General features: G+C 35.8%; 1 protein-coding gene across 1 annotated transcript; it reads right to left on the reverse strand.

Annotated features, from left to right (window-relative positions):
* Positions 1–2549: 2549 nt before the first annotated feature.
* LOC142355945 (uncharacterized) lies at positions 2550–8196 on the reverse strand. The gene is made up of 3 exons (XM_075407950.1): positions 8133–8196; positions 7559–7593; positions 2550–3024 (listed from the first exon to the last, which is right to left on the reverse strand). The coding sequence occupies exons 1-3, from the start codon at positions 8177–8179 to the stop codon at positions 2783–2785; spliced, it is 324 nt and encodes a 107-aa protein (XP_075264065.1). The 5' UTR covers positions 8180–8196; the 3' UTR covers positions 2550–2782.
* Positions 8197–11305: the final 3109 nt, after the last annotated feature.

Consider the following 11305-nt stretch of genomic DNA (forward strand, 5'->3'; position numbering starts at 1 on the left):
CGTTTTTGGAAATTTACATTATTAAAGTGTAAAATGGTAGGGTGTCATTGACCTTACTGATTTGTTGTTAAGACACTGTCTTGCTAATCCCTTTAGTGTGAACAGCTTGGGTATCATGCTGTGAGGTACACTTTTGAAAATCTAGTAAACCGTACGTAAGTGTAAATGGGTCACCCTATCTAATTTAATTTTAAAACATTACCTAGCTAATCCCCTTTGAGAGAACAGCTTGGGTGTCATGCTGTGAGGTACGTCTTTGAAAATTTACATTATTAAAGTGCAATATGGGAATGAGTAAATGACCTAAATTAATATTAAGCGATTAACTTGCTAATCCCCCTCGTGTGAACAGCTTGGGTATCATGCTGTGAGGTACACTTTTGAAAATTTACATTAGTAAACTGTAATATGGTAGGGGGTCAATGTCCTGACTAATTTGCTGTTAAGGCATTATCTTGCTAATCCCCTTCGTGTGAACAGCTTGGGTGTCATGCTGTGAGGTACGTCTTTGGAAATTTACATTAATAAAGTGCAATATGGGAATGAGTGAATGACCTTACTAATTTAATATTAAGGGATTAACTTGCTAATCCCCCTCGCTTGAACACCTTGGGTATCATGCTGTGAGGTACGTCTTTGGAAATTGACATTAGTAAAGTGTAATATGGTAGGGGGTCAATGACCTGACTGATTTGTTGTTAAGGCATTATCTTGCTAATCCCCCTCGTGTGAACACCTTGGGTGTCATGCTGTGAGGTACACTTTTGGAAATTTACATTTTTAAAGTGTAATATGGGAATGAGTAAATGACCTAATTTAATATTAAGGGATTAACTTGCTAATCCCCCTCGTGTGAACAGCGTGGGTATCATGCTGTGAAGTACGTTTTTGATAAGTCGTACGTAACTGTAAATGAGTCATCCTTAAGTATTATTAAAGGATTATCTTGCTAATCCCTTTCGTGTGAACAGCTGGGGTGTCATGCTGTGAGGTACGTCTTTTCGGGGAAGGGGTAAATTACCTTACTAATTTAATATTAAGGGATTATCTGTCTAATCCCCTTCGTGTGAACAGCTTGGGTATCATGCTGTGAGGTACGTCTTTGGGATTTGAGGGAAAATGAGCTATACGTAATCTTTATACATAGGTACGTCTTTTTTGGCCCCCCAGCTTTGCTCACGTTATACTACTGTCATTGTAGGAGATGAAATATTGAATGTACACCTCCAGCCAATCTGAGACTGAGAAGATTCTGTTCTCTTATACATAGTGCTTGTACGGCTGCCTCCAGTCAGTCTTGTAGTTAGAGTTGAGCACACCATGTGTATACTCAATACCTTGACTCCGGTATTAACTAAATTATACGCCGATATAATTGAAGTATTCCTTCAATGTTTTACTGAGTCGGTTAGTCTGAGAGAACTAGGTAAGTCTACTTCGCGCGCAGAAATAAGCAGCCCTAATTCTTTATACCTTAAGGCTGTACAAAGTGCCCACAAGGGTCTGCTTTATCATGCAACATCTTAATAAATCTTGCAAAACTTGAAAAATCTTGACAAATATTGATGGGCAAAATTTTCATGGAACACTTTTGTAAGGACTTGACAAGTTGCTTTCAACTCAGTCACAAATTGTTTTGTTTCAAATTAATCTATAAATTACTGTTTTTTGTACATGGAAAATTTCGAGGTGTTTATTGTTCTCTGTAGTTTATAAAACCTTAGTATATGATGAGCCCAACCAAAATATAAAAATCAGAAGTTGCCTAGCTTCTTGCTCAATGTCACCTTTTTTATTTGCTATGCACGTGTTTCTGTAAAAGACTTTGAATAACTGGGTCTTTGTTTTGTTCTTGTCCTAAAACCTGAGTATGGAAACCTAAGTATGTGATTAAAACCTAAGTACGTGAGCTAATTAGGTCCAAAAAGTGCCGTTTTTGCCGGATGGTACGCTGCTACTAGATGAAGACTTGTTTTTGTGGAAGATTTTGAGTAACTCAATCACTTTTTGAGTACAAAATTTTGTTATTTTTTCTTGATGTCTCCTGAAGTATTTCATCAAAGTCAACCATAAATGATGCAAATTTTAGTAAACCTAGGGACTTTTTTGCAATTATTCACCAAACAAGTTTTCATTCATTGCTGTCAAATTGGCACCTTGTACAAAAATATGATGGAAAATACCCCAGTTATAATGCAATTTTGAACGTGTAAAAATTTAATAAAAAGAATTATTATTTTTATCAGATCTGATAAAAAAGATACGGGTCTTTACCAAGATGCCCCCCCAATAAGTTATAGCCTCCATCATGGTACAATTACCAAAATTTGGGGTAGGGGCTATAGGTTATGTGATCACTAATTTTTTTTTGGGGGGGCTATAATGGGAAAGACCCGAAGATACATCTGACTTCTATCTTATGAGACAGGTTTGTCAGGAATTTGTGGAATAATAATCGATAAAAGTTCCCGAATCCCTGGGAGTGACAAGTGCGAGTATATATACTGGGTTAAAGCAGCTAGTTGCCAAAAAGCCCCCCCCCCCCTCAGGTCACGTGACCCAGATGAAGTCACTGAGGAAATGTGGTATTAGTCTACAACTACGTAGCAGTTGGATATGTAAGTTGGAATTCCAAAGTGACTTATGCAGGAGTCAAGTTACTTTTCCTGAAAACTGAACTTGCGAGTTTAAAATCTGGCACTGTAGACAGGAAAATGTGGATTGCAGAAGCTGGCACTCTTCTTTTAAGACTTGCACTTGTGTATTTGAGACGCGTGCTATATTAGGATTCTACTGGCTCTATAGTGAACGTCATTGTACCCGCATTGGGCGGATAGAAGAAATGATCATTTACAACTTTGTAGTCCTCGTGACCCCAGTAAGCCATTCGCCAGAACTGAACGTTGGTGGGGTCTGGGGATAGACTGGTAAGCGTCATTGCGTAAGGTTTCCTGTTGCACACGTTGAAAGAGACGCAATTGAGGTCATCCTTAAGGTGCTGACAGCCATCGTGGTAATGACAATCTGAAAGTTTACACACTAAATAAAGTTAAGGTAATTTTACCTTAACGGAGTTAAGATAAACCGTTGGTAAGGTAAAGTTAAGGTAAAGTTTACCTTAACTTTACCTTAACTTGAGTTCAGGCAAAAATTTACGTCAACTTTGTTAAGGTAAAAAAATTACCTTTAATTACTTTAACTTTCTTTTGTAACGTTCTGCAGTAAAATTACCAAAAGTTACCCTAATTTTAAGGTAAATTTCTGGCTTGGTTAAGGCAAAGTTATGGGAATTTTTAAGGTAATGTTAAGGTAATTATTTGAGGTAATTTTTAAGCAAGTTAGAGTAAAATTTAAGATTTTTTTAAGGTAGTGAGGCCTTAACTTTTCAGGTAAAATTCAGGTAAAGTTAGAGTTAGTTAAGGTGAGTTAAGGGAAGGCAAATCTACCTTAACAGTTAAGGTGAGTTCGGATGTTTTTTGAGGTAAAATTGCATTAACTTTATTTAATGTGTATATCATACTTCTATACATCTTACTAAGGGTTTTACTTCTTTCCGCATAGTTTTAGATCTCAAGTTTTGAAAATGTTTACTCTTAAAATTTGCTCGACCATACAGTACTATAAAAAGACTATCGTAGACCCATGAAAAGACTTTATCTCGATTTTAACTGCGACATTCTACTGGACCGTAGATTTGCAATCAATATTGACCTGTCTCATCCGCTACTATTTTTTTTTGTTTAACACCTAAACTTTGTTGCCAAATCTATGCACTACATAATATCAAAATGTTCCCAAAACCTTTCGAAAACCTTTCCCAAGAACCCGAGTTGAGGTGCCAACGCTAGAATTCGCTAAAAATGTAAGAATTCCGGTTAATGCGTTGAAGGATTGCAAAAATTGGTTCTTTTGCTCATTGTAGTGAAAGCGGTGAACATGAATGTAACGGCTGCTCTCTCCATCTTTTTGTGACGAGAAAGAAAGGTTTCACACTGACCAGTTCGTTTTTGTTTGTTTCGCATTTTTGTTGATCAATCGGCAGACACGCTAATGCCAAACACAATTTTGATAGATTTTTTTTTGTTATTCAGATACTTGAAGACTATCAAAAAAAATTAAAATAACCTGCAGATCAAAGCAAGTCTTTCTGTTTCACTGCTGTGAGTTCCACAGTGATCGGTTCCGATTTCATCTTGGGGAAAATTTAAAAACTTTGGTCAAGGTACTAAGTGGTCAAGAGACTTTCATAAAAAATAGTTGACTTGTACGGAGCGTTGCCAATAAAAACATGCCCGGCAGATTGCCGGAAAATAGCCGCCGTTGATTCCAATAAGCATGATTTGGATTGAAAGAATAGAAGATATCGAAAAATATTTTTATACAAAAACATTTTTTAAGTCCGATTTATTTTGATGGCATTTCGTAGTTGAACATACTTCTGCTTCTTAGAGAGAGGCTACAGGGGCTACTATCAATACCAATAAGCATACGAGATGGTAACTGAGACTTATAGAAACGACGTTCAAATAGCGGGCATCTAAAATTGGGTTTTATGGGTTTATCCCGTTTCTATTTCTGACTTCAATTTTTTATACTGACTTTGTTCATTTTGAATTGCTTTGCTGAGCAACTGATGTTCAAAATCCTTTTTAGCAGAACGAGAGAAGAGAGAAACTAGCCCAGAAAAGTCAAAAAGATTTCACGCAAAATGCTGAAAAAGCGGCAAAATGGTAAAGCGAACAAAAGTTCGACGAAGTAAATAAAAAAATGGGAGCGCAATAATAGCCGGCTGAGAAGATGAGGGCGGCTATTAAAAATAACTATCTGTTTTTTGCAAGAAATATAATATTGTCTCTTGGGTAAGTTTGCGTTCCGAAAAATAAAGGAGTGGAGTCAGTTAATTTGACGTACTTCTTGAAAAAACAATTCGGACGGCAAAAAGTATATGTTTTTGAACTGAAAAATCTTTTGGCTCCTCAATCACAATGTATTCTAATAACACCTTAGTGCCCCGAATTACTAGGGGGAGTAGATATTGAATAGATTGAAGAATTTTTAGAGCATAGTCCAAAATTTTTGTGTCTGAGTTATAACGATATAGAGCGACAAATTATTTGTCACTGGGTTCTATGACCCCTCCTGTTTCGTTTTAGATTAAATACTAATCCCTAATAGGCAAAAAACAAGCACAGTTGGTTAAAAAACCAGCAGAGTTTGTTACAAAAACAAGCAGCGTTCGTCACTAAAACAAGCAAAAATCGTCAACATCTGCGGCCGTTTCACAATTTTTGTTCCGCTTTGTAACTTAACTTGAGTGCAAAACCTGCTCTGCTTGTTCTAAATGTGAACAAACCCCTGGGACCTTCCTCAACCATAGGCTCTTCGTGATGCTTTTCATCAATTATTAGAACCTCTCTGCTTCCTATTCAATCAAACTTTTCGAGAATGTTCAATTCCCGATGTCTTACAAAAACTGATGCCATCCTACTCCATAAAAAGACGCACTATACAATTTGTTATTGACCTATATCTATTACGAGAGTTTTAGCAAAAGTTTTTGGGGAGCTCCTACAAATAAAAATAAATGAGCATATTTCTAAACATTCACTTTTAGCTCCAACACTATATATTTTTCAAAAACTTTTTTCAACCCTCGACGCACACGTTTTTTTCACCAAAACTATCAAGTGGAATGTTGACCAGAAATTATTTTTAGCCACTGCCTTTAATGATTAGTGCAAAGATTTTGATTCATTGAAATAGAAGTTGATAGACATAGGCTTCGACTTCAAGGCAATCCAGTCAACATAAAGTTATGTATCGGGCGTCAACAACAAGCGGTTGCAATACCGCATCGGACTTGCTGAAAAGCAGCACAGGAGTAACATAGTTTACAATTATAATTCCGCTATTGGTTTAACATCTATGTAAACGATCCTAATGTCACTCTTAAAAGTAATTTCAAAGTAATTTAATTTGCAGGTGACACGCTTCTCCTCTGCTGTGATTCGAGCTGCAAAAACTGTAAAGTAAAATTCAACTCTAAAATAATCTAAATAGATTAAAAAAACTACACAGACACAATGAAGACGACACGGAAATTTTTGTATTTGGCAAAAAACGAGATAAAAGCTATCATTAGAGTTGGTCCACAACACATTGAAGAAAAGATAATGTCAAAAACCTGGGTGTCTTCACTGATAATGAACTCAAATCGAACACATTTTTATTAAAAATGGCACAAGACTATTTATATGCTACAAAATAATCCAAAGAAAAATTACGTGCTACTAAATGCTGATATTTCCAGTCATTTGCACTACTCTGTTGTTCTGCTTTGCACTATAAACTAAACTTTGTGACAATCGTTGGAAAAACAATTGAGCCAGGCAACATATTTTGTTGCAAAAGATACAAGTTTTGTTCTTAGAATTGAAAACAAAAGCTTGCCAATAAATCAGCTACTAGACTATTGGCGTGTGGTGTACGCTAAAAATAACTGACGGTTTTCACGTTAAAAACGGAGTTCAACTTCCAAAAACCAATTTCAAATTCATGAAAAAACTGGTGTCAGCTTCTGCAAAGATAAGGTTCACTCAAAAACAAAGGAAAGAAATCTTATAAGGAAAGGTCTGATCTGCGCAGCAATCTCGATTGCAACTTTCCTGTATCGAGCTGAAAAGCAAAGAAAAAGATTGCAGATAGATATTGCTCATTTTTCATGGATAAAAAACCGGGAGGACCCAGGCAAAGCTACCTAAGGCAGCTTATCATGAAAAGATTTTTGAGTCCATTTGAGGGTATTTTTTTCTTTATTTAATCTCTTCTTGATGCAATAATTACAATACTTAATTTTTTACACCACTTGCTTATGTTGTTCTTAACACTCAACTAGAATCAACACAATTTTTTAAAAATGTATTGCAAAAAATGGTGTAATTTGAAGATGACACATAGACCACCAACAAGCACAGCACAAATTGTTCACCAAACGTAATAAATTCTTCATACAGAAAACTATACAAAAATATACAGAGAAATAAAGAAAGAAAAAGAAAAGTATACAAATATACACTCTACTTCGCGGAGTTCTTGAGCTTGAAACAGACAAACAGAGATAATGATATATAGCAGTTGCTGTCCCACAAAACCTTTTCTCTCCACAGTACTTATATATCAAATAAATTGGTCTGCTTGGCTTTTTTTTCTAAATGTCAATAGAACCAAAGAATTTTTTTCAAAAAGTCATTTACTATACTTCGATTCGCTTTTCCGTAAAGTTATTCATTCAAAATTGTACACATACTTATCGCGCACGTTATGCGCTCTCAAGTTACAGACCACGTGACATTGCCAAGTAAACCATTATTTAAGAATATGCCACATACCTACGTGGGGGGGGGGGGGGGGGGGGGGTTGGTAAATCATTCTGTAAGCAACATGCACCCACTAAAATTGGGGGCCGAAACGAAAAGATCCAATTATTTGTTGGTGTGCAAAATAAAAAAAAAACACTGCCAGTTGACAAAGGACAGTTGACAATAAATAGAGTACTTACGAATTTCATTAGCCGCAAAATTCCTGTTTAGTACCCTGAAACAAAAAGAATTGGTTATTACCTGGATAAGATTTCAGTCCCAGACAGGTATGGACCAGGACTTAGTGACGGAAATGGGCTATGACCCAAATTGGAGGTCATTTTTGTAATACAGTACTCAGGAAATGAGACCGTTCTTAAAAGCGCCGATATCGGGAGGGTTTTAACTGAAAATGTCCAGTGAAGACTACTTTATTATGTACATTTATGCACTTGTGTGCTCGGAGGTTGAAAATAACCAAATAATGAGACCCGAAAAGCTGGGGACACAATTGGAAAAGATCCAATCTGTGTAAATGACGATGCAATGATCATTTGGACATTTTTGGGTTTTCCGTATTATAGACGCAACCCCCCCCCCCCCCCCCCCCCCCCCCCCACCCCCCCCCCCCACACACACACACACACACACACACACACAAATATAACCCTCGTCATGATATATTAACTGTAATGTGGGGGCTATAGGTTATACTTTATGTACAAAGCGAGGGAAGGCTGAGCTAATTTTTGGGTGGGTTGGGCGGCAACTTACGGGTAATCACAGTGATCATCGGGTTTGTCTGGATGGTAAAGGTACATTTCAAGATGGACCAATTGATTATCTGAAACCAAATAAAACTCAATATTCAATTTGAAAACAGTAGATTTTTCCAGTAAATCTCACCGTAATGTACGGTTCAAGATAGAGGGTTTTACATATAATCAATGTTCGCAAAATCCGCTGATGTTTTTGCGAAATACGGAAAAAGTCGGTTGTGAATTTGGCTCTCATTGCAATTGAACTTAATTCCGCTAAAGTACACAAAAACTACGCCATCAGATGCACGCTGTAGCAAAACTCAAGGAACGTTACGGTGACAAACGTACAATTTGAACGAGTAAATTTATTCGGAAATATAAGCATTATCCGCAACCATAACTTAAGATCAGGTTTGCAAGCGTCTTTGCAAGAGTGACCGTAGGAAAAAATAGTTCAAACTCGCTCAAAGTTGGAAGAATCCGTCACATTTTTTCATAATTCCTAACTGTTGGTAATTGTGACGGAATGTTGTCATTTTTTTAAACAAGTAAATTGAAAATATAACCCAGGGGTTAAATATTACAAGTTTAAAATGTTATATACAAAATTAGTACAAAGTTAAAAATCAAAATTAGTGGTTCCGTTTTTTTAAAGGTAAAAATAACTTTTGAAGCCACCAACGTTCCTTTCCAACGGTACAAGTTTGAATTGTTGGAGCAGATGCTGTTTTAACCTGCGTTTAAACTGTGAGCGTGATCTGATAGTCCGGACTTCACGCGGAAGTTCATTCCATTTTTGGATGCCTCTTTTATGTAATGATCGACTGCTCGACCTTAGGAGAATTAGCTGTTCAGTTCTGTTGTTTTTTCTTACTAAGACATTATCACTTAGAAAAAAACTCCCAGTGCCGTCTGATTTCAATAATGAAATATCATTCCTAAGTTTTGAAACACTCATCTGGCTTATTAAAAGTTCTGCAGGTAAATTGTCAGATTTTACTAAGAGATTGATTTGTCGATTGTTTCGATGCATTGCAGAGAAATTCAAGTTCTGAAAAAATAGAGCGCTGAAAGTTAAATGAGAAAGGACTAGGGATTTAAACAGCATCAATCGTTCTTTTAGAGGGAACTGATAACGTATAAGGTATATGGATCTAATCGCTGTGGCCATATTTGATAGGACTTTATTGAGCTGTACATGAAAGTTTAATTTAGAATCAATCGTTATACCCAAGTATCTGCAATGACTTTTTGGCTTAATTTCTTGTCCCTGAAAAACCCAAAAAACTATTGGATCAAAACTTTCATTTTCTTTCGAGACGCAAATAAGTTCAGTTTTACCGGTATTCAAGGTTAATTTGTTTTGCTTTAGATAATTATCTGTTTTTCGCCAGTATTTCAGAAACACACTTTTCCAGTTCGCTGATATTGTTTCTGCTAAATGGAAACTTGTGTCATCAACAAATTGAAGTATGTTGAAGTTTTCTTGTACTTTTTCTCGAAAATCATTAATGTAGAATCAAATAAGTTCAGTTTTACCGGTATTCATGGTTAATTTGTTTTGCTTTAGATAATTATCTGTTTTCGCCAGTATTTCAGAAACACACTTTTCCAGTTCGCTGATATTGTTTCTGCTAAAATGGAAACTTGTGTCATCAGCAAATTGAAGTATGTCGAAGTTTCTTTTTACTTTTTCTCGAAAATCATTAATGTAGAGAAAAAAAATTAGTGGCCCTAAAACCGTTCCCTGTGGAACACCATGACTTTTTTCCAACCATTCTCAGTAAACATCGTTTATCTTAAAAACTGCTGTCTGTTCTTTAGAAATGAAGCAAATAAATCAACTACACTTTCTGAAAAACCATAAGCTTCAATCTTTTTGAGGAAATTTTCGTGCGATATTGAATTAAATGCTTTTGCTAGTTCAATAAAAACGGCAACTGAATTTTTTTAAGTTATCATAGTTTTCTTGTTTTGCATCGAGTAAGTGTAGAACAGCATCTGTAGAAGAAATAAGGTTTTTGAAATCCAAACCATGTAACGTTCAAAATTTTTTCTTTTTGTATAAATTTGTTAACCTGATTGAGAAGTAAACGCTCAAAGAGTTTTGCAAACATTGGTGTAATTGAGATAGGACTATAGTTCTCACAAATTTTTACTTCCGTTTTTTTTAGACCGGACTAATGAAAGCAAGCTTCAAATTTCGGGGAAAATATTTTGACTAATGCATGTGTTAAAAACAAACTGCAAATGGGTTCCGATTGCAAACTTTGCGGGCTTGATTGCCCGAGCTTTAAAAACGCCTGGAACTGGAGACTTATTGTGGTCGAGTGAATCAATGGCATCATAGAGTTCCTTTAGTGTGACTGTTCTGAAGCAAAACTTTTCTCTAACTTCTATGCGAGAAATATTTCGAGCACTCACTTATTGTCCATTGTATAAGCCTAATTTTTGAAAACTTCTATTGAGACATTTTGCAATATCAAGCTCATTTTTTACTTCTCTTTCACCATCGACTAGTTTGTCTATAACAAGACACTCCCTTTCGTTGCCAATTTTTTTCTTGATGAAATTCCATTGTTCTTTACTTGTTGGTAGTTCATTGAAAATTTTATCCACAAATGATCGGACTTTGTATCTAGTATGTCAATTTTTTGAAGAATGTCAGTTTACTGGTATGTCACGTTTAATAATAATTGAATTGTTGGACAAAATTTGGATAAATGTGACATTGGAACCTCACATGTGTCTACAAAATGCGAAAATTTTCAAAACAGTACGTTTGGCGACGTAATCTGCTAGGAACAATTCTGACATACAGTAAAAGAAACTTATTAATTGACAAACCTGACTATCAAGAAAACAATTGACAATCACGATAAGTTTTGTTTACGTTAAGTCCGAGGAAGCACTAAAATGATGAAAAAAATGGAGAAATGCAACAAAAGAAGCATTACTTTCCTACATGAAGTATATTTTTGATACAAAAATTAATGACCAACCAGCACCAACCAGACCTTAAGCAACAGCAATGCAAACACTTAATATCTTAAAAAAAATACGAAAACAACTGGGAAATTGAGGTAATAAGTTGACCTTATTTAAGAAAAGTGTATTTTCACTCGTGAACTGCAAATATCGTGAACCGAAAACCATAAACTCAAACAACAAACACAAACCGTAAAC

Source organism: Convolutriloba macropyga, unplaced genomic scaffold (genome assembly GCF_964194025.1).
Source record: "Convolutriloba macropyga unplaced genomic scaffold, txConMacr16.3 SCAFFOLD_5669, whole genome shotgun sequence".
In the NCBI taxonomy this organism is placed as follows: Eukaryota; Metazoa; Xenacoelomorpha; order Acoela; family Convolutidae; genus Convolutriloba; species Convolutriloba macropyga.

Bases quoted from the DNA above. Each gene is read 5' to 3' on its own strand.
- LOC142355945 (XM_075407950.1), bottom strand. From the start codon at position 8,179: ATGTACCTTTACCATCCAGACAAACCCGATGATCACTGTGATTACCC. The intron at 7,594-8,132 runs GTAAGTTGCCGC...TTTTTGTTTCAG, and splicing joins GATGATCACTGTGATTACCC to GGTACTAAACAGGAATTTTG. The intron at 3,025-7,558 runs GTAAGTACTCTA...GTAAACTTTCAG, and splicing joins TTTTGCGGCTAATGAAATTC to ATTGTCATTACCACGATGGC.